General features: G+C 44.8%; 2 protein-coding genes across 2 annotated transcripts; both read left to right on the forward strand.

Moving 5' to 3' along the window:
* Positions 1-289: 289 nt before the first annotated feature.
* On the forward strand, positions 290-27719 carry LOC149361159 (alpha-amylase-like). Its single transcript, XM_089572598.1, has 9 exons — positions 290-370; positions 490-686; positions 7938-8159; positions 11768-11925; positions 19027-19216; positions 19885-20206; positions 24793-25168; positions 26331-26649; positions 27593-27719. The coding sequence occupies exons 3-9, from the start codon at positions 7971-7973 to the stop codon at positions 27602-27604; spliced, it is 1566 nt and encodes a 521-aa protein (XP_089428724.1). The 5' UTR covers positions 290-370; positions 490-686; positions 7938-7970; the 3' UTR covers positions 27605-27719.
* On the forward strand, positions 1473-3090 carry LOC149361160 (uncharacterized). Its single transcript, XM_089572597.1, has one exon. It carries the CDS (start codon positions 1738-1740, stop codon positions 2953-2955), a length of 1218 nt encoding a protein of 405 aa, XP_089428723.1. The 5' UTR covers positions 1473-1737; the 3' UTR covers positions 2956-3090.

Here is a 27719-nt window from a genome sequence, read left to right on the forward strand (position 1 = left end):
AGCAAAATCAACAGCTTTAGAAGAACTGTGGCATGCGACCTCTGTTCCTCTACTTTTTGTCTTTCAACTTGCAATGCAGTTCAGCTGCTCTTACAGCCTGAAAGCGAATCTGCGCGACGAATCAAATTTGCCAGAATTCTATATTTCTCGTGTGTACAAACAGGAGGCCAGTGGTGGTTTTCTTTTTAATCCCTTTGGGAAACCTAGAAGGCCACCACAGCTGGAGATGTAACCGGCTTATCGGAGTCACCGGCCCGCCCGCTGATAATTATTTATCTCACCGCAGCGCCCTATATCAGCTGGCACGTGCATCGGGTTCCGTTGAGAAACTGGCCTAGGTCTGGGACTGGAAAACGCGTGGGACGCGACTGTGAGCTGGGTGTATTTCACTTTCTGCGACGGCAGTGGTTCGACACAGTCAGCCCACGATGGTTCCACGATACAAACCGCGCCTTCAGCGGAGGCTTCTATCTTTGCTTTGCATCGCAGTGGCCGTGCTTGCGTCGACTTGGAGCTAGCTACAAGTTGACGTGCCAGCTCACCCTCCCATCTCGTCCTGAAGGCAACGTTCATTAGGAAGCCCGGTGAGTCCGGCAGCGGTTGCATTTCAAGCTGCACAACGGTAGATCGTCGGCCAGCATAAATCCGGCGACGCTCGGTATCAGCAGTACATCGCGTAAAGAAAGGTTAGTGTTGCTCAATATTTTGTTTTCGCGAAGCTTTGCTGTTGTCGAATTGTACAGCTGCCGGTGCCCTTACTGAAGGGGTTGCCACTAGACTCTTGCAGCGGCTTCTACTTCGCGACACGTCAGTCCTCCACGAGTATTTTCATTCCACCTAAAGCGCACGCTATAACACAACACCCAAAAAAGCGGATTGGTACCGCTTGTAAAGCGAGCTGAAGAGCTTGCAGCTAACTTCCAGAATTGTACATGTGTACGCAGGAAAAAGAATCCAATGATATGCGCATCGATTTCCGTTCGATTTGAGGCAGAACACTCTGTCTTCTGCAGCGCATTCCAGTTTAATTTTTTAAAAGCTCTCTAATGCAGACCAGCTCAGGAACTGGCGCTTGATTTTTTTTAACTGCGGCGGAAGATACAGTGATTTCATGTGTAAAATTCTAGTTTCGATCCAAATGACGAAAGGTAGCTTTATACAATATTTAGCCTGAAGAATTCTAGAGTCCTTCAGCATTTTGGAGAAATACTTCCAAATGTATTTTCTATATCTCGGCAAAGTACATGCGTTTCGGAAAGCGTGCATACAAAGCAACCCTACCAGCTCGCGTAACTCGTCGAAATAACTAAAATTTGTTGGATCAGAGCGACAATAATAGCTGCGTTTTCGAAATTATAAAAACTGTGATGGTATTCCTTACGGAGAGCTACGCGCCTCTCAATATAGGTCACTGGGCACGGCGGCACTACCGGCATGCGGTGGAATAATCATTTTGCCTTCATTGTGCAGATGGTCATCGGAGCGCTGCCTCCGATCAGCGCCAGCATCAGCCACTTGCCCGAGGAAAATGCCTTCGATCGCGGAATCACCACCGCCAAGTTCCACGTGGGAGACGCGCTGACACCGCATCTGGATGTTAACTGGCTACACCGATCGTCACCGGGCACATGCGCGGACCACTGCACGCACAGATCGCTACCAGCGCCACCGCAGATCAACAGTATATACTGCCTCCCCGAACATCACGATGTCACTGGGCACGGCGGCACTACCGGCATGCGGTGGAATAATCATTTTGCCTTCATTGTGCAGATGGTCATCGGAGCGCTGCCTCCGACCAGCGCCAGCATCAGCCACTTGCCCGAGGAAAATGCCTTCGATCGCGGAATCACCACCGCCAAGTTCCACGTGGGAGACGCGCTGACACCGCATCTGGATGTTAACTGGCTACACCGATCGTCACCGGGCACATGCGCGGACCACTGCACGCACAGATCGCTACCAGCGCCACCGCAGATCAACAGTATATACTGCCTCCCCGAACATCACGATGTCACTGGGCACGGCGGCACTACCGGCATGCGGTGGAATAATCATTTTGCCTTCATTGTGCAGGTAAGAAAAGAATTTGGAAATTGTTACCGTTCAGATGACCGCTTTCTACTAGTGCTGCCGTGCCTGCAGCTTCAGAGTATAGTGCACGATACTGCAGTGTTTCTTGGAAAATTGTTGCTTTTAGGAGGTGATGTGGAAACTAACCCTGGCCCTGAACTTGCGCAGATTGCAAAACAACTAAAGGACATTGCTTGCGACATAAAAGACATAAAAGAAAAACGACTCACAGAAATAGATAAGAAACTGGATGCATTGTCAGTGTTAGAAACCAAGATTACGTCTTGCCAGAATGAAGTTTCCCGCATGACTAAAATTATTGATACACTAGAAAGACGGATTGACGATTTGGAAAACCGGAGCAGAAGATCGAATCTAATAGTGTATGGCTTAGAAGAGGAGGATGAAGAGAACAGCGAAACTCTAGAGCAGGCTGTTAACACAAAAATTATTCAAGATACTCTGGGTCTTGACCAGGTCGCCATCGAACGAATTCATAGATTAGGACGACCAGAGAGCAACAAGATCCGCCCGGTTATCTTTAAACTATTAGATTTGAGACAGAAGACAGCTATATTGAAGAACGGTCGGAGGCTAAAGGACACAAGATTCTGTATTGGCGAAGATTTTTCCCCCAGAATTCGTGAAATCAGGAAAAATCTTTGGGCGAGCGCGAAAGAAGAACGCGAAAGAAAAGAAAAGGTGTCCTTGGCCTTCGACAAGTTATTCATCAACGGCCGTGCATATGTCTGGGACTATGAGAAGAATAATCGAGTACCTCTGAAGGAACATGATGGGAAGACCAAACAACCACCTCTGGAAAAAAACTCTACCGATCTAAGCCCACCAATGACTCGACGGGGAGCACGGTCAAAGAATTAACGGTTATCAATATCAATGCGAGAAGCGTTATAAATAAAGTCGAATCCCTAGAGACTGTTCTGCTTGAGCACGAACCAGATATAGTTGCGATTACTGAAACCTGGCTCTCCCAAGATGTCAGCGACGATGAAATTGCTCCACCGAACTACGAACTTGTCAGAAAGGATCGCGCCTCCCGCGGTGGTGGCGTGGCACTTATGATACAAAAACGCATCCCATTTGTCATGCTTCCTGAAGTAACCGGCGCTGAAGCTGTTTTCTGCAAAGTTATTTGCAACAACACTAACATTATAATTGGCAGCTTCTACAGGAGCCCTTCTTCTGGACACGAATGCATATCGGTAATTCAAGATTTCCTCCAGCAATACTGTTGTAACTCGCGAATCATTCTAATGGGCGATTTTAACCTACCAGATGTCGACTGGACTACCATGCATCACACTTCAATTATCTCCGACGCTGTAATTAATTTGATGATAAACTTTAACCTCCATCAAATAGTTCTCGATCCTACACGCGTACAAGGCTCAACAAAAAACATTCTTGACTTGATTTTAATCAGTGAACATTTCCCCGTCCATCGTGTTGCAACCCACGTCATCGAAGGCATCTCAGACCATAAAATCCCAGTTTGTGAATTACCGCTACAATGCACCATGACATGCCACTGTCCAACCACCACCATAAAAAACTTTGCAAAGGCAGACGACGCAGCTATCCTAACTTATCTCGCCCATGAATTCGACAGCTTTGCCGAGAGCGCATCAGATAGATCTACAAACATAGACACTACATGGCTTATCTTTAAACGCGCTGTACAGTACTGTATGACTAACTTTGTCCCGCTCAAGATCAAACGCATCGCTAAAAATAACCCTTGGATCACTAGAGACGTCATTCACGCGCAGCGTCATGTAAAGAGGTTACGCAAAGCTATCAATACCAAAGGTGGTAGTCATTTGAGGAAATCTAAATTAAGCAGTGCCGTTAAAAAGCTCAAACAGGTCACGAAACAAGCGAAAGACTACTACTTCAACGTAACTTTCCCAAGTTTTTTGAGAAATAATCCACACAGGTTTTGGAGCCATTTTCGTGGCCATAAAACGGTGCAGTCCGGTCTCTCTGTAGAAGATAAGGCCAATACTGCTAATATGTACAACGATTTCTTCTTTTCAGTCTTTACTAAAGATAACGGCATCATCCCCGACTCCTGCAATTTGCCCCTGCTAAATATTGAACCTCTCAGAATTACCGATGACGGGATTTTCAATCTTCTGCTGAACCTAGATCCAAAAAAATCAACAGGTCCGGATGATATTCCAAATGAGTTTTTAAAAAGATATGCCGAATGGTGTAGCAAGTACCTTGGTATTATCTTTCGCAAGTCTATTTCATCATCAAGGCTGCCCAGAGACTGGAAAACGGCAAAGATCATACCTATTCATAAATCAGGGGACACTACCTCACCCTCAAACTATAGGCCAATCTCTCTTACAAGTACATCATGTAAAATTTTGGAACACATAATTTCGAAGCACATAACCGCATTCCTGGAGCGCAATAGTATATTGACACCCCATCAGCATGGATTCCGACGCGGGTTATCAACCGTTACTCAACTAACAGAGGTTGTACACGATCTAGCACTTAATATTAATAACTGTAGCCAGACAGACATAATATTGCTCGATTTTTCAAAGGCATTCGACTCTGTATCACACAATAAGTTGCTAGGAAAACTAAAAACTGTTATCGGGGAAGGCGACTTACTATCTTGGTTAGAAGATTTTTTGTCAAATCGGTCTCAGTTTGTGGTTTTTGAGTATGTTTCATCCAAAACAGTTCCAGTAACGTCGGGCGTTCCTCAGGGATCAGTCCTTGGTCCATTGTTATTTCTGCTCTTCATCAATGACATAACTAATGACATTGATTGCAACATTAAGCTCTTCGCAGATGACTGCATTCTTTACAAAACTATTAACAACCGCGAAGACCATCTGTCGTTAAACAGTTCTCTAAAAAAAATAACAGAATGGTGTAACACGTGGCAAATGACAATAAACACTAAAAAATCCGTTTGTATGACAGTAACAAGAAAAAAATTCCCGTTTTGCTTTTCTTACTCTGTAAACGGCGTTCCACTAGCGAAAACTAAACACCATAAATATCTAGGTATTACGCTGTCTTCTGACCTGAGGTGGGACTCTCACATTGCTAACATCACGTCTACTGCTTTACGGAAACTTCTCTTTATCAGGAGACGCTTGCGGTCCGCACCAGTATCTTCTAAACTCCTTGCCTACAAAACCCTTGTAAGGCCAGTCTTAGAATACGCGAACACAGTCTGGTTCCCCCAATCAATAACTAACATCACAAAACTTGAGGCTATACAACGCAAAGCCCTACGAATAATTCACAATAAATACAAGCGCACAGATTCCCCAACATTGCTTGCAGCTTCATCCGGTCTCCAAACATTATCCGCAAGAGCAAAACAAGCGCGCTTAAAATTTTTGTTTCAATTATTACACGAACAGTACAGGATAGATGTGAAAAAATACGTGACGTACTCACAATCGCCACCTTCACGGCACAAACATACGAACACACTAACCGAGTATATGTGCCATAATGACACGTTTAGGCATTCCTTTTTCCCTCTCTCCATTAGTGAATGGAATCGCTTGGATCGTGCCATCACCTGCACTCAATCCTTATCATCATTCGTGTCACAGATAGAGCATTTGTCGTAATGCACAGTGGCGATGCAGCAACCGTGACTGCAAATCTAGGCAAGAAGACAACCCCTTCTAACTTGTCATGTATGCGATTTTGAGTGCATTTTGAAATTGTGCCTACCATTGTCGAAGATCTGTTCTGTATATCCTTTTGCTATGGCCAATTCACTTTTCCCTACCTTTGTTTTGATGCCATGTTTGCTGCCTTTGAATAATATGTTTATATTTGTTTTTTGCACTGTACTAATTGCCCCTGCTACGGTCTTGCAATAAGACCAGCAGTATTGTAAATAAATAAATAAATAAATAAATATATAAGGGAGACAAACAGGAATACTTAAAAACTAACTACCTAGTATTAGCCAAGCAGCCTACTAGTTAGGGCATTTGGCTCTATTGAGATGGTTACAGCGGTGTCAATGCTATGCCGAAAAAAAAAACTATTTTCACCTAAAAAGCCTAATTTTAAAGATTGCAGAACATCTTAGGTGAAACACCCGATTAGTGTTGCCTTAAATTTATAACTTTGCTAGAGTGAGCTGTACTGTTTCTGTTCATTTCTTCCCCTGCTCCATGTTAAAACTGTGCAGGGGCTACAAAAGTGAACACTACGTTTTTTTTCACATTTCCTTTTCAAATGTGTAATGAATGCAAATTATAAATGACTAAGAAATCTTGAGAACCTTGACATTTGCTTTGGCGCTCCGAGTTCACCACTAACAACAAGGCAACTCTATCAGAAGACATCTCATATGGCCCCCTTGCTCAGTGTTCTTTGGGTACTTTACTGGAAAGGAGCATAGATATCTGACAGCTTTGATGTTGAAGGAGCGGGTCGTTTTCTTTTTATCGATGGGGAATAAACTGCTAGTCAAAACGTTCGCGAGGCTCCAATGAGAAAATATGTTTCATATTCGGGCGCCAGATACGCAATTCTTTCCATCTTGCGAAGTGATTGCATTGATAGCAAAGCAAAGCCCAGTGCAGGCAAAAGCCGTCAAGCGTGCCTAAATTAGCGTGGAGGCCAAGCATCCAAATGCTTGCTTATGAAAGCGTACACATGGACACTAACTGCGAAAGAAATGGCATGTTTGTTCGTGTCGTTTTACTCATTTTCACAGAGCGGTCTTAATTATTCAGCTTAGGTTATATTCGGGCATCATAAGTATTATGCCAGCTACTGCATGTTCTTTCATTTCCTAGTAGGTTGGGGTACTTACCAAAAAAAACGAATAGTTCTATATACCTGGCGGAGAATCCTCAGGTTCGTCCTAATTAAGAACATTAAAAGCCAAAAGCCCCCCCCCCCCCTTTCCACTGCTCCGCTTTCCGTTTGACAACGATGGACGGCGTACATAATATGAATGCCCTTTTTCACGGTTCGAACACAAGCGGGAAGAGAACCATTGGTTGGTGTTAGTGTTTTGAATTGAAGAGATGATCAATTTCTATAGAATAAAAACGTTGCTTCTGTATAAAATATTGTCTCGTGCCTCTTTCTCAAATTTTGTAAAAAGTGCACTTTCTTTCTAAGTTCTTGGAGCTGTTTACCCGCTAGAGGTATGAGCCATTACTTGCAACTTGGCGTGCTTTAATCACTGAGCTCTTGCTCTATTGAAATGTCGTAGCAATGGCGTATGAATTTGCCTACGAATGTGGCGTGTGGCTGTTTGAATGCGCCGTATGAATTTGCGTACGAGCTAGTGCGGTGACGGAGTGGAATGTGGATAATATCAATACTTGTGTGCATGTCAAGTAGAGGCCACATACTTGACAGCGATAGTGGTGAAGGTGATTTAGAATGTGCAGATGATAGAAGTCAGAATGATGAGATTGTTTCTTCTTGTTCTAGAACCTTGTTTCTTCTTGTCGAGTGCTCTAGGCAAGCGTACTCACCTCTATACGTGCTGTTGGTTGGTCTCCTGTTCTTCCCTTGTCGGTGCTCTGTCGTGTTTTTTCAACGCATTCAATTCCGCGGTTGTCTGGCTAGTTGTGTGCACACATTAATAAAGATAATGTATAAGGGACCACTGTTAATGTGGTGAAGCAGTACTTCCCCATGGGCTGAGCCCTTCATTCTCGAATGCTAAAATATTGTGACAGCTTTTATTTGAACAGTGTGCGCAGAATAAATCCTACTTTGCGGGCAATTTTCTTACTTTGCTCTTGGCATACAACTGATCGTAAAATCTGCAGTGAAGCTAACGTTTCGGCACCACTAAAGTTTTTTTTTTCTTATTTTAGCGGCGCGCTTTGCAATAAAGCTTGGTTCGAGCCATGGGGTCGTTGAGACTTGCCTGGCTTGCGGCCAGCTTTCTGGCCTTCATCACCGGAGTCACCAGTTCTAAGAACCCCAACATGAATGCTGGACGAAGTGTGGTGGTCCACCTCTTCGAGTGGCGATTTGATGACATCGCCGATGAATGCGAGGTGTTCCTGGGCCCCCGCGGCTATGGCGCTGTGCAGGCAAGTGTAAATCATGCCGATGTCAGTTTTATAAGCCAGGCTAGCGTTTCGAGTGTAATTTATAGCAAAAATTGAAATGTGATTCCGCTTTGCACCAGAAGGGCACACTGCGCAGGTCTGAAACATATGAGGCGTATTGTCAACGTAGACAAAAACTACGATTGGAGTCTATGCTAAGCGCTTCCTCGGGTTGTTGACATACGTGTGACTTGTGCAGTGAGCTGATGTAAGGATGGGTATACTTGAAACAGAAACACACGTACACATGCTATTTTTATACCGGCAGCTTTTCAGCTTTTTCAAGGAAATTTTTAAGGGTTAGTGTAGTTCTTTTTTTTTTTGGTGGGTAAGAGAACGAGGAGTGGCGTTGAAAGAAGACGCATTCAACCTTTTCGCCCATATTTGATGAGGAGCGCTGACATCTGACGCTGCACCTACACAGCGCCCTAGACACCTAGACAGCGCCCGTCCTGTCATGTCCTCGGTGTATTCGTCCTAAAAGTTAGCGCTGCTTAAATTTTAACGAAAGGAAACTGCACCTATAAGCGTGTTTATTTTATTTATTGAGGGGGCGGGAATGAAAATCAGCTGAAAGTTACAGCAAACAGCACGGTGCCTGTGTATGAACTAATTCATAGCAACTGGAAGAGCCATTAGCTCTTGTCCAGTGTTTGGCGACAAGTTCTGAGCCGATCAATTCCATCACGAGATTCACTGAGTATTCTGGTTTCTTTGCTGCTTATGTCATCTTCATGTACGCTGGTCATTAAAACATGCAGGCATGGCTTCCTGGTGCAGCTGACGTGCGTCGGTGGCTTCAAGTCCTCCGCGCTGTTTTTTTGTGGCTTCCCAATATTAGGTTTCGGCGTCGTGTTTATCTTTGGTTCTAGTTAGCTCTTGAGAAAAATAGACGAACTCAAAGGAAACCTAGTTTTAAATGCATGCTTTGTTATAAAAACAAAACATAACATCTTTTCTGTCAGGAAAGTATCATTGCGCAGTGTTCACCTACAAATCACGTCGTATACATGGCAGGACTTCAAAGTACGCTGCTTTTTACTTATTACCATTCCGTACAGCTTCCTTTGCTATGTATTAGGAACTTGTTGAATACGTGAGATATCCGCACATAACGCACGCGTTCACAGCACAAAGCACAATCCGTCGTTTCTTCACTGATGAGCCCAGCTAGACATCAACAAAGAAACTAAGCTATACCGCTGCCAGGAAGATACAAACGGCAGTACCACAATCCGAGTTTTATTTTACTTCAGCGACCCGCTTTGCTGGCTCAGTTGCTTTGGCGTATGCCAACTGAACATAAGGCCACGATGGAGGCAAAATACAAAAACGTCTGTGTGCTGTGCGGTGTCAGCGGACGTTAAAGAACCCCACATGGTCTAAATTAATCATGAGTCCTGCACTACTGCGTTCCTCAAAATCAATGTGTCGCTTTGGGGCGGTAAATCTCAAAATTTACAAGCTTAACTTCAGCGCGCAATCTTTAAGGAATGTCGATCGACTGAATTTTGCCTAGCGGTGTAACTAACGTTTACACTGGTCATTCAGGTTTAATTTAACTATTATAATAAATACAGGCCTCGCGTGTTATTTCAGAGCTGTCAACGCACTTGGTGACTTCTTCAACCAAGAGTTATACAGTCTAAAGAGCCAAATTTTGTTTTTCACGGAAATAGGTATTTTGCAAGAGGCAGCGAATTTGGATGCAAGCTCGAAGGTGCGGTGCACAACTTATCTCAGCGAGCATAGGAGGTCACCTTGAAAGCCCTAGATTCGTGCAAACGGTGCCAGAGTCTCGACTTTTTTGCGTCTTGCGATAATTTATAGATGATACAAGTAGTAGGAGTGTGTTTGAGAATTATGCCAGATGGCTACATTTGAATTCGGACGATCAAGATCCCCAGAAACCGCCAAAGAAAATCGACTGCTAACATCATGGATCTTCACTGCAGATCTCTGGCCATTCTGTTCATACCTTGTGTTAAAGTTTGGGATGTCAGCAATATCACGCTGCTTATTTTCCTGCACCGCAAGCAATGAGGAAAGAATTCACGCCCGCTAGCTCAAAAAGAGTGATATTTTGCAAGAAAAACACGTATCTCTGGATGGTGGTATGCAGTGGCGTCGAAAAGCTCACAGGAGCAATCAATATTTCTGTGCTCTCTCCAGAATAAAGAAAACAGGATCTGTGTTAACATTTGCATGTCTTAAGTGACACGCACATCATATATTGTTTTCCGGAACTCAAGGAATAAAAAAGATATGTCGCTTTTACAGACACGCTTGTTGACTGCTTGCTCATATGTGTAAGCACCGTAAGGCTCCGACAACTGCATCCCCGGTGTTGTCATGCTATCTTTCAGCTCGGTTTTATCTTTCCAGAATAACGCGCTACAGCACTGCTACGCCCTTCTCGGTAATCGCACCGCTGCGCGTCTCACCATTGCAAAGAACTGCCCCGTTTTACGGTTTGTGAGCTTGCCGGAGCAAAGGAGTTTTGTTTAGGGCCAAACACTTTTCCATATAAACCTTCATTTTTATGTCGACTTGATGATCCCTTGATTTTGAAACATTTTGTCCACTTCAGTCATTGGTTTATCGTTTACGGGGGTTTAACGTCCCAAAACAACTCAGACTATGAGGGACCCCGTAGTGAAGGGCTCCGGAAATTTCGACCACCTGGGGTTCTTTAGCGTGCGCTGACACCGGACAGGACACGGGCCTCTAGAATTACGCCTGCATCGAAATGTGACCGCCGCGGACGAGATTGAACCCCTGTCTCTCGGGTCAGCAGCCGAGCGCCATAAGCACTGAGCCCGGCGGCGGCCCTAACCATAATTCATAAACCCAACGTCAGACATTTTTGCCATTTTTTCTGTGGTAATATACGTAGTACATCTCTTTGAAGTACTGCAGTCCTGTGCACTAAGGTTTGGTACTGTCCGGTTTTTTTTCTAAAACAGTTTCTCTCTTATTTTTAAATGTGTATCGTTATAAGCGTATGCTTTCGTTCGTTCTCATGCATATTAATTATTCAAGGAAAACTTTCTGAGAAAAACAAACTTTTTGTCATTACTCCAAAAAGTAAGAGCTTTCCGTAACGCCGAAAATATTTAAAGTAAAATTATTTAAAAGCAAGAACACGCAACGCCTGCATCGGTTTTTCAAGAAGGATTTCGTCTATTTACGAAATACTGAACTATTAAAAATATTTGTTAACATAATAACATTACTAACGTATGTTATTACATACATTACATTTTGTATTATAGAAATACAAACGCATATTATAATGAGCACATAATACAAGGAAATATATTTACTGAGTTGCATTTCCTTTAGTGTACTGACGTGAATATGGTAATATTTTCATTGACAAATAACAACGCTGAAACTTTTCCTAATGCCGAAAAATGATATTAAAACTCGCATTGTTTATTTCTACGACAATAACTTACTCAAGCCTTTTGAACTCCAACAGCTTCTACAAGCGAAATTTGCCGTATAACTTGCAACTGTTCTTTTTTCAAATTCACTTTGTTCCCAATCGTGACTTTCATTTTCCCATTATCCCACGTGCCGCGAAGACATCGCCGGTTAATGAAAACGCCATCGTCTTCGAAGAGACTGTGAAACGTCCTTGGTACGAGCGTTATCAGCCTGTAAGCTACAAGATCGTGACCAGGAGTGGAAACGAAACGCAGTTCCGCGACATGGTCCGCCGTTGCAACCAAGCGGGTGTGAGGTGAGAGTTTCATTTTAATATCTATGCCGAGTTTTAAGAAGTATTCACGTGTTCCTAACATTTATTCTGGTACAGTTGAGCGCACTGTAAATTATTTATTACAGAGGTGGTTTTCATGGTCGAATCAGGAGCGGTAAATGACATTATGCGCAGAAACAGATCAATTTCGAAAGAATTCTTTGGGAAGACCACATAAAAACAGAGAGGAAGCAATAGTCGCTATCCTCTGCATATCCAGCAGCTCTTTCTCGACCGCAGGGTAGTTGCGTACAGAACATCGATAACACGCTTGCCACTTCAGAAAGTTCTACTGTTTTTCTTTGCTCTGAACACAGTCACTTAATGGCCGCCAAGCTCACATGATCAAGAGTACCTTGCTCTGGAATCAGAACCAAATTTCGATGCAATTTGAGGTCTACGTGCAGACGCTTCGCACCGCCTATTTAATTTCTGCACAGATTACCTTTAGGTACCTAAGCGCCCCAGAAAAGCACGGCACATTGCCCAGTCTATTCATACTGCATGTCACTCCTGCCCCGAGCCCATACTTATGATGTATTCGCACGGTGCACGGGACACCTCTCTGTACTCCTACTACACACTCAACAACCTCTGCCTCTCTCAAGCAGCGCATATGCGCCCTCAATCCCCCGCGTGCTGGTAAATCAGACACTAAATGGAGCAGTGAGTTTCCGCAGTAGACGAATTATGTGGTTGATTGTACTCGTTACAAATATCTCATGGGCAATATGCGCGGAAAGAAAAACTTCAGAACAAAGGAAAAAGTATACTTTCTATTATTATATAGGGAGGAATCACTGGTTAAATGGGAACAGTGCGTTCCCTTTCCTTTTTGGATCTTCTTGTATCCCCACTCTCACAATTTTATTCGGGTGGAGAAGGTCTGAGAGGTAGTTCAGTCTCTGATTGGCTCTCACCCCAGCGATTAGATGATTGGTTGGTTTATGGGGTTTAACGTCGCAAATCGACTAAGGTTATGAGAGATGCCGTAGTGGAGGGCTCCAGAAATTTCGACCACCTGGGGTTCTTTAACATCCGGTGGCATCGCACAGTACACGGGCCTCTAGAATTTCTCCTCCAAAGAAATTCAACCGCCGCGGCCGGGATCGAACCCGTGTCTTTTGGGTCAGCAGCCGAGCACCATAACCACTGAGCCACAGCGGCGACCAAACCAACCGATTAGATGGGTTAACGGCGAACAGCTTCTGTGCTCTCCAGCAACATGTCATGAACAGAAACGGTTACCTCACTGGGTTACGGCCCTGGGTGAACGTGTATATATCAGGACCGCGAGTGGAGTTAAAAGTCCTTCCAAAAAATCCACTTCCAAATGTTTTTTACGTGGCCTTGGACCATAAAACTTTGGAGAAACTCCTTAGTTTCCAGCTTAGGCATCCATCCTTCTCATAAGTTCCCTCTTTGCATCGTCATCTCCGCTTAACGCTACAGTTTGCTATCACAACTCCAACTACCAGCATGCTAGCGGAAAATGTCGCAAAGAAATCTCTTCCTTTCCTGTCATTGAACTGTCCCTTCCATTATCCACTGAACTAACTATTTGTCTAACTCCTCTTTTTTTTTTGTCTGAAAGGAAAAAAAGAGAAACAGCAAACCAAACAGGACGTTACCCTAGACTCATAGATTATTCCCCACGAATGCTACCAACGTTTTTCCTGCGAGGAATAGTGGCAGCACTGATGAGAAAATCGCCAATGAAATCCGCGGTATTCTCTCATGTTCAAGGGTCCGCAAACCCTGCGAATATTGCGTTGTTTATACGGATTCACTCTGCCAGAGTTCTCCGGCACTTCCGAGCGTGAATGCCGTTGAGAGCTTGCAGTTCTGCACCTGATGCGTGCAGCAGTTCCCTGCCGGATGAGTGCACAGCGTACAAGATGAAAGTCTCTGCGCTCGTGTTTTTGTCTCTTCTTACTTTGTGTCACCTGGTTTGCGCAGTTTTAATTATGAGCCTTGTTGCTGCTTTGGCTACGCTCGCCCCTCTGATTCCCTCATTGTTCCCCTGGTGCTCGCCCATTCAGATCAAAATAGCATTTGATGTTAAATGGCATGTATCTTGCCGCAAAAATAGCATAGGTTGCTATAGTCTTTTCACTTATGCTGGAACCTTTGCTGTTTCCCTCAAACATTCATTTTCGGTAGTACAGAAGTCAGCGCACTAGCCAGAGAAACATTGCGCCGTCCAACAGCTTGTTGGCATGAGAGTGGAACCTGCTGACGTGAAGGGAAGGCTTCCAAACCTATGGGCTTTTGTCACGACTGCTTGAGAACACCCCACCTGTGAAAACTGTCGTCTTGCGCTGGCAGCTTCGTACAACCTGGCGTGCAGTGAAGGCTGCGCAGGGAAATCTGAGGTATTCAGAGTGCACAAGCGTGCTATTCTCACGCGATAACATGCCAAATTCACAGGTAGGGAAGCCGTCGATTCACAGTCATGCCTTCCACTACACTGCGAAATTCGCGGTACACAGACCGTTGGTTGCTCCCATGTCTGAAAAGAATTCTATTGGCTAAGCAAGCCCATTACTGCTCGAGACAAAATTTGCAGAGAAAAGCGGTGCTGCTTCCATATTCGGCTTTATGTTCTCGTATTTATTTTTTCGTTTCGCTATAAACATTGTAATTTTATTTCTCTTGCTTTTGTCTTCGTTTTTCTTGGTTTCATATTTCTCTTGTTATTTCTTTTTTAATATATTACCACCAGCTTTCCTTGGCTCTGAATTAAGAGATCTTGACTGTGACGTACTACGAGTTCCGCCTGGGGACTGCTGACTGAAGGACAGCCCGGAGGAGCTCCCTGTAACGAAAACGGTGCATGCGCACTCTTGGTGATTTAATACTCAGGGTGTAGCATGAAGTTGTAAACCAAATAGCCCAGTGCCTTTTTGCTTTAAAGCGCAAGACCAAAAACATGCGCCGACTCCATACTACGCCGTCAGATACTGGGGACTTCTTACTAGAGGTCATCGCTAATGAGATGGCAGTGACCGGTTTTCACTGTAAACCAAAACGGTGCCTAAAACAGCTCGCGCTTTGGAGGCATAATTGATAGACTGAAGGACGTGCACTGCTGCAAGCGCGGACTCCCCACGGCTTCCTTTCCTGCGTCTTCCGCTGTAGCAGCATAACGCTTCAGTGGGAAACAGTAGAGGAAAAACTTAGAGACGGAACTTTATAGCACCCCGATCACCATTTGAAGAAACTGCACGTACAAGTTTGACGGAAACAGTGATACAGCTCGGAAACTATAGTCATTCCGGCAAGAATTCGCGTAACTTCCGCGTTTCATGCCAAGCAAATTAAAACCGGACAAACAGAAGGTGGCGCGATCTTTGTCTCCTCGAAGAGCACAACACGCTGCAAAAATATACTAATTCATAACGCGGAAAACGGCCACAAAAAACGTAATCTGGACCACATAAACGCGCTCAGGGAAAACAATATCCCAAAGGAGATCGCAATGCTCGCAACTTCGAGTCGAACTAAAACCCTTGCCTGTATAGTGCGTAAAATTTCGATATTAGCACAATATATTGCTGCCAATAGGAAAGAAAAACGCTCTCTACACGCAGCCTTAACGCATTTCAGAAAAGATGTCTACTTTATTATCGCAGTAATGAGGCGTCGTTGTGTAGCTACAATCTGGTTGTGTAAGCAGGCGTCCACAGCTCTAGTTTTTTTTTTTTTCTACGCGTACTTATCTTTAAAAGTGGTTGCTGCGTGGGCGATGCTCTTTCCACTCTCCGCCTCGAACACCTTTCGGCGCTGCTCCTTCACTTGTTAGGAAACAAAGCTCCTGTGAGTTTGCCTTTATGGATCTAAAGTAAGTTGCTACTGTCTTGGTGTTTTCTTTGATATTTTCTTTCTCGGAAAAGCAATTCTCGCCAATAATGTCATCTAGATTGTCTGCATATGGTTTCGTGCACGTGTTCTTGCACTAATTTGTTACGTTAGTGCGGTGCTTAGCGAGCTGCTGCATAAAAACATCAAAGGCTCCAGGTCTGCGGGCGATATGCTAGGAGAGGGGACAGCTTGCATGCCGAGTGAAAATTTTAATTCGCTGGATGCCGCTGCAAGATACTTCGCTTGCTTAAACTGTATTCATCCTCAACCTTACTACGTCCTCCGCAGGACCAAGGTCTTTCTCGTACTTCCCCAACTAACCCTATCATGTGCCCGCTGCAGTCACCTCATCTACGTGAACTTCCTAATTTTATCCTCCCACTTAACTTTCCGCCGCCCCGTGCAGGCTTATATTCTCTTGGAATTCTATCTGCTTCTCTTAAGGACCATCGATTTTATTGTCTTTGTTTACATGCTTATGCATATTCCGTCTTGTTTATTTCGACTTCAATTTCATCCCTATTTCTTCCCTCACCAACCTCGCTTTCTTCCTGTCTCTTGATGTTTCAGCTGTCATATTATTTTCCATAGCACCCTGCGCAGTCGTCAGTTTACGTTCACGCCTTTTCGTTAGCCTCCAAGTTTGCGCCCCGTAGGTGAGTACTAGAAAGATACAGTTGTTGGCACTTTCATCTTATAAACTGTATTAACAGCTCTGCAGCCAGCACCGCACAATCCGCAGAAATATTTCGTATCGCTCTATCACTCTGGTCTTCTCAAGCCACGAACGCCAGGTTACCCGGCAGCGATATTCTTCCGCTGGCGGTTGTGTCTGTGATAGTAGATGATCTGCAGCGTTCCTGTGCATTGCATAATGTAACTTAGATAGTAGCAGTCATTTACAAAAAAAAACAGGCACTTAATAAGAATCTGGACGGGCCGCCCCGTAAAGCGATCTCCCCAGCTATTAGGGCCACGGGGCAGGGTTAATGACAAAAGGGACCGTCCTGTTAAAAAAAGAAAGACAAGAAAAATAACCAATATCTTCCTCGGCGCTGACAATGCCAATGGCAAAAATAACGGTGTGGTAATCAATGTGCGGTACCTGTCTATGCTTAATTCAGCACTAAATTCTATCGGCAATGAGCATGAATGAAGAGACACCTAGCGGAGCTGGAAAATTGACATTTTTACTGAAACATTCCAAGTTTGGTTCACGAGAATTTTAAGTTTTCTTGATAAAGCAAACAAAATAGAATCAGCAAAGGGATTTTTTGTCAGCTGAGCATTTTACGGGCGCAAAAGCCTACGGGTGCGTAAGGGTGGAAATTAAGATATCTAGATCTTAAATATTAGTGGTGGCAAGACATGCTGTGCTGTGTAGCAAGTGCTGAAATTTTAATAAACAATCAACTTTCGGTAGAAGTCCCTGACTTGGATATTGAACAGCGCTGTGATCAATGAACCCACGCCTCAGCCTTTCAGCCTTTTACTTTGAGGCCCAAGGAGCGCTACAAGCACTAAACTTCAGATGTAAAACTGGTTTTTAGGTATTTATTGCATTTTCTGCCGAAGGAATCTCTTGGACCACAAGAGCGAGGTGAAGATCCGAACGCAGCCGTGCCAGAGGATGTTCCGGCCAACGCCAAAGAAAGGCTGCTGCAGTTGTGTTTCGTCTTTAAAAACATACTGAAAACTGTCGCCTCCAGCTTTCTCTTCGCTGCACGTGAACAGACACTGCCCTAAATTTCGAATTAATTGCCAGTGCCCTCGTCGTTCTACTCTTGTTGTCACTTTCGCCGCTTCAGTTTTCTGAGCAACAATGGCATTCACCCATCCGGTGCTGAGTTCAGAGAACTATCATCCCGGCGCCTGAGCGCGTGGTGACCTGAGGTCTTTTTTTGTATTCCGCAGCCTTTCATTTAAAAGCGATAAAAACGAGTCCGTAACATTCATTAAAAAGGAAAATGAAATTCAGACATCGTCTGTGACGCTGTACAATTGAAGTTCTGCGCTCACGGCAAAACATAAAAACTATTACTGAATTTAAATAATTCGTTTACTAAACGACACGTTTCAAGTCGTGTCACCTTACTGCCGCTCCAGTTTATTCTTAATCTTTGCCTATAGTTACACGGAAAGCTTGATGTGCCGAGGATATAACTAGTGATCGATTCGGACAAATTTGCGCCGATAAATTATTGACCAAAAGATTGATACAAACTAGAACTTTCTCCATATCTTTATATGCGTTATTTTCAACATTATGTAAACATTAAAAAAAAGAATCGCTTTGGCTTGCCAAGCACTAAAACTCCTTCATACTCATCCCAAAGGTTGGTTCTGTGCCGAACATTAAAAGGTGATAACTGACGAAGTCAAGTTTTTCAGAAGTAATAAGACAAAGCTCTGTTTTGCTTACAAAACGTAACTTGAATTTTTATTGTAAATTCAATAGTCTCTCGGAATGTTTGAATGCCCCCGCTGGTAATCACTGTTATGTTATAATTATTTTAATATCTCATGGTTAGCTTCGACCAAAGAACGCCATACTTTCGTTATAGAGTTTCGTTATGCGGTACTTTCCTTGTACACGGTGAAGTCAGACCCACTTCCAAGCATTTCATCCCAGAGAAGCAGAGCACCGGGCCAGGCGAAAGCTTTCATCCATTGTATCACCGGTGGGTGCCCTCCGACAGTGGAGATCGAACCTCGCACCTGTGCAAGCAAGATGTATGCTCAAACCACTAGGTCACAGCTGTGGTCACAAAATGACCCAGTTGCTTGACCGATGTGCATGACCTAAATGTATTTTTAATACATGGAAGCCAGTTGCAAAACCACAACAACTTTACTGTTCTCGCGGTCCTGTCGGGCCTCTCCACGTTTGTAAGAGTAGCCACAAGAGCAGAATGATTGCTTGTCAAGGCAACTATCGACCCTAATACAGGGCTTTCTAAGTTCCTTCTCATCGGCCATGAGTCTGAATTCGACTGATAGGCAAACGACTTATAAAAGTTTTTGATCAGCAAAAAAAGTTTGTTACGCCGTCGTGCGTTTATTGTTTAATTCAAAGAGCAGAAGGAAGCGAGAACTAACTCTATCTGTTCCAGGCAGTTCCCATATTACAGTATTACAATCATGCTGTACTGAACGGCTTCGTTTACGCTAAAGGCATCAGTGACGTATAAGTCGCGCCAAACACTCCATTTTTCCCAGGGTCTACGTGGACGTCGTTTTGAACCACATGACTGGATTACATGCCAATGAAACAGGAACGGCGGGGACGGCCTACGACTACAGAGATCGCATGTATCCCGGAGTTCCGTACGGTCCCGAAGACTTCCATACAAACGCAACTTGTGGCACGGCTTCAGGCAGCATTGAGGACTACAAAAACGCCACGCAGGTGAGCTGACAGCTCGGCGCTTGGACACGGTAGTGTTTTCTCTCCCTGCGAAAATTTAATGGGTCCCGGCATCGTGCCTAATTGTTATGCACGCAGCAGAAGATGTCAAACGGTACCTGTAAGAAGCAACAGGTATCGTTCATCAGTTGCGCGAAAATACCGCTCCGTCGCCTAATGATGGCGGGTAAACTCTGGCCACGTAAAGGTGCCAAAACGACGCACGTCTTTTTAGCGTAGATTTTCTATTTGGCGCTGTTTTTGATTACGTGAATTATATTTGCCACAACCATAAAAGAATGTCTTTCCGTGTGCGTACTATTAAGAAATCTGAATGCTTCGTCGTGTTAGTTTACTCCGGTGGTGTAATTTTGTTCTGAGCCCGAAGCTGCACACGTTTTCGCAATGTCCGTGCAAGCAGCTACGGGACCTCAATATACATGCCAGACATTACTTCTCTTTGGGAAAAGTTCTGCCCTGACCTGCAACTGCGATATCCAAATTTACTTCGCTGGCTTGTTTGGTAATGCATCTGTTATCTTTGAGCATTGGAAACATCATACGCTGGAGCTGATCTTCGGTAAGGGGCTGTACTAGGCTAGTGTGCCGTTTTAGCCTGGTCTCTAAAGATAGTCGTATAAAGACCACTAATCAAGCATTTGCTGTCGTAGGTGCGCAACTGCGAGCTCGTCGGACTGCTGGACCTAGACCAGAGCAAACCACGCGTTCAAGGAATGATGCTGGAATTCTTGAACCGCCTCATCCGATTTGGGGTGGCCGGGTTCCGCATAGACGCCGCCAAGCATATGTGGCCCGAAGACCTGGAGGTGATCTTCGCTAAGCTGGACGACCTCAGCACCGAATTCTTTCCTCAGCGAACTCGTCCATTCATATATCAGGAGGTTATCGACATGGACAACGGAGAAGCGGTGACCCGCTGGGAGTACCAGGGCTTGGGAAGGATAACCGAATTCCTTTACGGCGCAACGCTAGGTTTGCTTTTTATGCACATCTTTCAGTGCTGTGTTTTGTATACGTCGCAACATGCTGCAACTTTATCCAAAGGGATACGTCTCAATAAAAGACATCCCAAAACTCGACAGAGATTCTTCCTCTTCGGGGAAGAACTGGTAGCTTTAATTTCAGAGCCCTTGACCTCCTCTCCGCGCTAAAGCAGTGCCAGTTATTTAGAGATATTATACAGTTCCAGACGTGAAAATAATTCAGTATTCAGCTTCGGCTGGTAAGACATACATCCAAACATATACTAGACGGACAGCCCTCGTACCGTCTGCCATGTCTTCAATTTGCACAGGTGAATTTCCGGTGACTAACACGCTCCATGCGATTTTTATGGGGCTGACAAGGAAGCACTGGTTGAAAACGCAGAAGTAGAATCTAGCTAAGACGTAAGGTGTACAGAAAGGTGTACTGCGACTGTATGCAGCAGTGGCGCTTCAAAATCTTAACATTTGTATTGGCAATGAAAATACTTGGAAGCTCACTTAGCGCCGCCAAGGCTGCACAACAGGCATTTCACACAGCCTGCGGCAAATGAGCAGAAGCAAGAAATTTTTCAGTCGTCATGCAGTCGTCGCGCAGGTACAGCGCCAAGGCAGAGTTGATATTTCGTCAGTGATACATGTGATCGTGCCGAAAATTGCGGGCCCAATGTGTGTATGATGATTTTGTGGTCATTTTGTTCATAAGTTTTCTTTCTTTTTTTTGCGGTCACGCACGTGATCGCCTCGCCTCGTGTTCTATCCTTCGTAGATCTGTCTCTCTGTATCTATAGTTTTGTGCTCTAGCCTTTCACCCCTCTTATCAAGTAATCTATTACGCGTTCATGTTTATATATTAAGGCGCCTCTCAATACTTCAGTGGATTGTTGTTTCTTCGTGACGGTGTTTATTCTCATTCCGGTTTGCTGTTATGTTGTTGTTTTCATTGTGATGCTACACCTACTCGTAGACTTGTAATGATTTTATTAGTGTTTATTATTCATGAGTCATGTGTTTTTTTTGTTGACTTTTGTGTGACTTACAGGCACGCAATTCTTGAGTGCACGATTTGAATTCATGATGACATTACTATCTTCGTCTACCTGCTATGTTCTTAGATGAGACTGCCAGTGCTGAAAATAAAGCGGCAGTCAGTAGGGTGTTCTGAAGACATAAAACTACGCAGGAAACAGGACACAGAAAGATGCAGACAGGACGAGCGTAGTACGCTCTACGCTCGTCCTGTCTGCATCTTTTCTGTGTCCTGTCTCCTGCGTAGTTTTATGTCTTCAGAATGGCTTACCAACTAGCCTCTCATCACACACTTCTAGAATTGAGTAGGGGGGTTGAGAATCTCAAGTGTATAAATTCCGCGATGACATCGCCAAAAAAAAAAGTTTCTCCAGCATTACAAATAAAGAAAGTTCACAGTTGTCTTGCCTGCGCAGAGGCTAACGTACGAATTTTATTTATTTATTCATTCATTCATTTATTTTTATTTCTTTATATTTATTTGTTCATTTATTTATTTATTTACCCACAGCGCCAAGCGGCATTACAGTGGGGGAAACATAAGCAGTGTCAGCCACGGAAACACGTGGCTCACCGATACGTGAAGAGTGAGGCACATTTGGCTGAACGTTAGTCTGACAGTCTCTATGGGGAAGTAGTTGGCAATATGGCATGACACAAGGAGGCAGCATGAAGGGTGACCAACAACAAGCATTTCATTCGATTTGTTGCTTGCAAGCTGGGAACTGTGCATTCATTGCCGATATCGTGAGTGCAAGTGTAGATAAGACAGTCGCCCAGATAAGTCAACAAGTTGAAGTAGCACAAAAGGGCATCGCGCAATGATATTCTTCGGGCGTCGTTTCGCGCAGTGAAAATATGCTAACTTTTACTGTAGCTTTTTCAGGCTACAATTTTGAGATTTTCTCTACAAGCGTAAGCATTGTTTTTTTTTTACCGAGCGCACTTCTCTTATTAAGCACAGCGAACAGTTGACAAGTCAGGTAGTCGAAGCATTTATATTATCTTTAAGTGAGTGAACATTCACTTTAATAATCTCTTATTAATTACACCACAAATTGAAAAACAAAAATATTCCCTATGTTCCTTGGTTTCAGTGGCTTTAGTCATGCATCTCATGACGAGCATCCCGTTTTCCTTCACCTGTATGCCTAATAGTTAAGCGAGGGCCTCGAATCTGTAGCCTTCATGCCATAAGCAGCACAAGAGGACACAGGTTCAGCCCTCACCGTTCGACCACGTTCCTACGTGGCCCTCGCGCTACTAGTGGACGTACTAGTGGACGCTACTAGTGGACGTAGAGTGGCGCTGGTGAACACTTTCAGAGTTCGCTTACACTATACGTAAGTACCGCCGAAAGCAGGACACAGAAAAAGAAAAAAAACATCCCCAATGCTCCTTCGCTTCGGTCGCTGTTGACGTAGGTGATGTACGTCATAACGAGCACCTCTTTTCCCTTCCGTTGTCTGCTCAAGCCCAACAAACCAAACGAAGCTGTGTAATGTTCGTGAAACTGAGCATGGCGCTTAAAGTACTTACGGGGCAGCATGACAACGTACGACGGCTGCAAGCACCATAGCTCCGAAGTTAAAGTTTTTTGGACCACCGTACAGTCATCCTACAAAGCATTCACAAGCAGCGTAACGTGGCGAGAAAGAGTACAGCGCTCACAAATGCAAGTGAAACTGCGCAGCCACTGGTTCTCGAGTGGCCGTGGCAGTGAACAACGCAGCAGGCCTAGCAGATTATCAACATGTGCATAGTGGAAAGCATCCATCGATATTTTTAAAGTGACAGGCTGCATTTCGGTGTAACTTAAATGTTGAGAGACAGTCAGTGAGTGCCACGATAGGCGCAGGTACTCGGCCTTGTGTGGTGCATTCTTTTCAGCAGTCGTCTGCTTCGCGATACAGCCAACTCCTTGTGAGAAGCATGGATATGCAGTGAGCCACTCTCAGTTTGGCTCCTAATGCCCCGGCTCTGCTTCTCGCAGCAGCATTTTTTCTTTAAAAGCGCACTTACATCGAAAGGAGAGCGTTCCAAAACATCAAAACACAAGCGCATTGCGAAAAAGCGCTGAAACGTTCTTGAAAACCGGCAGACACGGCCAACTCGCGCTTCGTAGGCTAGCCAACAGGAGGCGCAGCCATCGTCATACGCATGACATATATGATATGCCCAGATGTAACGCAACCTATACCCTGAATTCAGGTGGATCCCATTCGTACACAGTACAGAAACTACCTAGAAGAGGTTCTCACCAAATTTCGCCCCCACACTGTCACAATCCAGTGGATTCCTGGTCACAGTCAGATCCAAGGGGATTAGATGGTGCATTGCCTCACCCGCCTGCTACCACAGCTGGGGCCTGGGAGCCCGTGGCCTCATCAAGTAACGTGGCAACCATCCCCTCATTACATTAATGAAAAAAATCTTCACTATGACAAGTTCGAGAATCTCTTCGTACACTTCCTGCTCCTGGCAAACCATGCACATCACCCTAGCTACGCATTCTTCGGTGCATCCACATCAACTCACGCCTCCACACTGCCCGTTCTTTCCTGTGCCTCCTCCTCTCCTTCGCTAATCACCTAATTTCCCCGAAAGCTGCCCTAATCTGGAACATTCCTGTTTCTCCTGCTCTGTTGGCGATCAATTCCTTACTATCCATACCTCTGAAGTTTAGGTTCAGGTTGTTGCAAGCTACAGGCCTGATAAGCCTTGTGGATTCTGTTGGCAATTCCTCCACCTTAGCAACATTAAATGTTGAATAAGTTCCACTGATGAGGCACACACCCAAAACCCTCTCTGGCGGTCCTGGCTAGCACTCGGACAAGCTGACAGACGAGTCGTCTTTGATGACACTAGTGCAGGATGGCCTTGGCACTTAATGCTGCCGCCTAACAAAGTCCTTTCTATCTCACACTCTCACTGAAGCGAATGGGAGTCCATGGCGGCTTGTTAAAAATTCAGTTGTTAGCTTAGTCTGCGTTAGGCTGACGTGGTAAATTTTGAAATTCCGTTGGAGCCATACAAACAAAATGTGCGCCCTATAGAGACATATCAACAAAACCTTTGCAAACCAGGAACAGAACTTTGTTTTCGTTCAGCTTATAAACTTACCTGCGCAGTCAACGAGAGTTTTTTTTTCCAAAAAGGTGTCAGTTGCAAGGCTTACCTTCCTTCTTGATCGTACGGCCTTTGGCTTTTTGGTTTCTAGCGAAAAATGAGCCACGCAACATCGAGAGAAGCTGTTCCTGGCGCTACAGGTATGCGCAATGCATTGTGGAGGGTTGTAATTATTGAAACTGTATCGCTCCTAGTGTACTGACACATGGAATCATGCACTGCACTAGCGATTTATTAAGGCTTATTTAAAGGTTAAATATTCATTCTAATTGTAACTTTCGGAGATGAATTTTGACAGGATATTTGTGGTGTTCATATTGTGTGCATTTTGCGGACTAAATCTTAGGACGCGTGCTCCTGACGGCGTGAGCGATGAATTTATTGTGCCTCTATCAATTCTTTCCTTTCGGTTTTTAGGAGCCATATTCCGCAAGCGCCCCCTAATGCTGCTCAAGCACCTGCGCAACTATGGGGAGCCTTGGGGTTTCTTGCCGAGCGACGAGGCTTTGGCATTTGTAGACAACCACGACAACCAGCGGGGCCACGGAGCCGGCGGGGAGGACATCCTGACTTTCTTCGAGCCACGTCTCTACAAGATGGCCGTCGCCTTTATGCTAGCCTGGCCTTACGGGCTGCCCCGCGTGATGAGCAGCTACCGCTGGCCCCGCGACATCGTGGGAGGTGAGGACCGGAACGCTTGGATAGGCCCGCCCAGCGACGAGGCCTGGCGCATCAAGCCCGTGCTGAGGTATCCCAACGAGACGTGCGGCAACGGATGGGTCTGCGAGCACAGGTTGGTGGCCTCTGCTCATGTAACGCGTTGGTCACTTTTTTCGGATGAGAAGACTCTTAGGGTAGATCACAGATAATGAGCCTTCCTACATCTCACTCGTACTGACGTGCGAGCTTGTTTTAAGGGGCGCACTAAGAGAGGAACCGCGGGAGAATTGTTCCAAACATTACCGACTTTATATCCAGCCGTATGTTTTGATGATACCGCGTGATAAGCGTGTATCATGTGCATATCTTTACACACGCTTTACTCTATACCTTCCACTATTTGTTTTTCTTGAATGTTACCATTTCCGTCTGTCCGACCAGTTTTCCGATATGGCACGTCCCTTTTTCCTACGCCACGGCCATGAAGAAAGGAAAAAATTTAGGAGTGGCCACTGCCTCAGAGTATTTAAATTGAGAAGTGAGAACTCCTTTATTGCTGCTTGGCTTGTGTGCTCGTCGTCTAGGGGCACTCGCGCACAAACCAATTGCGCCGTAGTTGTAGGCGGGCACATGAACTCGCTTCGTGCCTGGGCACCGGCAGACTCGCCGGTGTTGCAGAGGACACCGCTTCGCGATGAACCGAAGAATCCCAGTGGTCCTTGCGGAGGCAGCTAACTACTCATGATGGGTTTCAAAGCGCGACAAGACGGAGACGAAAGGAAAAAACACACACTTGTCGCGCTTTGTCCGTCTTGTCGCGCTTCGAAACCCAACATGAATGTTTACGAACTTGCCCAGCTTTCTGCCCTCCTTCAGCTAACTACTAATGGTCGCGCAGCCCATATGGCGTGGGCCTCTGCTAGCATTTCCTCCCTCCCTGATCGCATGCCGCAAATACGACGAAATTATCCATATGTTGAATGGCAAGAATGGTTGATAAAGCTTACGCTGCTATTTGCAGCGGCTTAAGATTTTTCCACATAAAAGAGGCTGGGAGGGTCATAGCAGAATAATTCATTAGAGTGGCAGTAGATACTGCATGCTTCTGAGTATTGACCAAGTTATGATTTTTGTCCTGGATACCAGATGTGAAATAAGCGAAGCGAAATATCTCCAGAAATTATGCAATAAATAAAACCCGAATAACGCGAAGCTATTGAGTACAACTTCCACCCCAAGCTAGCGCCTCCTTTATTTTGTATCAACAGGTTTTTTTCTTACTCTCTTTCACACAGGTGGCCGCAAATTTCCAACCTTGTTCATCTGCGTAAAGTGGCCGGAGATAAGCCAGTGACTAAGTGGTGGGACAATAAATTCAACGCAATCGCCTTTGGCCGCGGAAACTCCACTTTTATCCTCATCAACAACGAAGACCGTGTCGTAGACGTGAATCTGACGACGTTGCTGCCGGAAGGAGTGTATTGCGACGTCGTGTCGGGCAGTAAGACTAGAGCCGGCTGCACTGGGCGAAGGGTCACTGTGGATGCTCAAGGCAAGGCGAACTTCAGAGTGGACAACGCTTGGGAACATCCGATGGTGGCTTTGCATGTGGAAGTAAGTTGCATGCATTTCCTCGCTTCTTATTTTGCAACATCAGACAACCAAAGAGGTCTTTTCGGGAACGGGCCCATCAGATGGAATATTTGTGCTAGAGATAAAGAGCGCATTGCTTGGGAGTGCGTGGTCTCATGCATTAAAATACGAGAAGAGTTTATAGAGAGAAAAAGAAAACAGGACAAAGATTGTGACAATATTTTGACCACGCACTGCCACTTAAGGTTTATCCATCTCTTTTGTCCTAGAAAATGAGACGCGTTAAAATAAGTTCCTTCGACGCACTTCATGAGTTAAAATTCACCTGTATAACCTGTGCGGCCGACGAGTTCAGTTACTTCACATTAGCGAGTTGTTTCTGCATGAAGGAGCAAAGTAACGGCGTTCTTCTGTCAATACAGAAGGCGGAGAGTTTTAAAGACAATATTTATCTGGTGGAAAACTTCTACAGGCAGAAATGGCCACTCTCTGGTTGGGACGTCGCTTGTCCGCAGCGGTATCTGTGGTGTAAAATATTTCAGCTGAAATGTAAATGCAGCGAACCCAGAGCTGCCTTGAAAAGGAATAGTGCTGATGATATAGTAGTTTAAGGAGGTGTCAATTAGGAAATAAGGTGCTGTTTATTATAGCAAAAAGAGATCGATTCCACAAGTCGTGCTTGCCTAGAAACCACGACGTTCTTATAGGCTCTGAATAGGTTAACTTAGTCCAAGCAGTCATAAGCTGCAGTGCCATAAAAAACTTCAACGAACCACTGCTGCACTTGTTGTTAAACAATCAATTTTCTTAAAACTGCCGCAACACACCTAAGACAAGCCTCTTTTTTTTTTAATTCCCAGCGAGCTAAGTTTGGACATGTCTGAATTTGTAGACAAGCTATCATAAAACGTGAAATTTTCTTTCATGCAACAAATTCCTTATATGTTACCATTTTTTCTCACAGGCGAAACTTTAAGAAAGGCTTCGGGAAGAGCAAACGACTGCAGTTTTCGACGAAGCATGCAACCTTCAAAGGAATAAATTTTACTGCACTTCCAAAGTGCAGAGTATGCAACCTGCGTCCATTTGCA

This window comes from Amblyomma mixtum, chromosome 2 (genome assembly GCF_055824585.1).
Source record: "Amblyomma mixtum isolate Tamu chromosome 2, ASM5582458v1, whole genome shotgun sequence".
Taxonomy (NCBI): Eukaryota; Metazoa; Arthropoda; class Arachnida; order Ixodida; family Ixodidae; genus Amblyomma; species Amblyomma mixtum.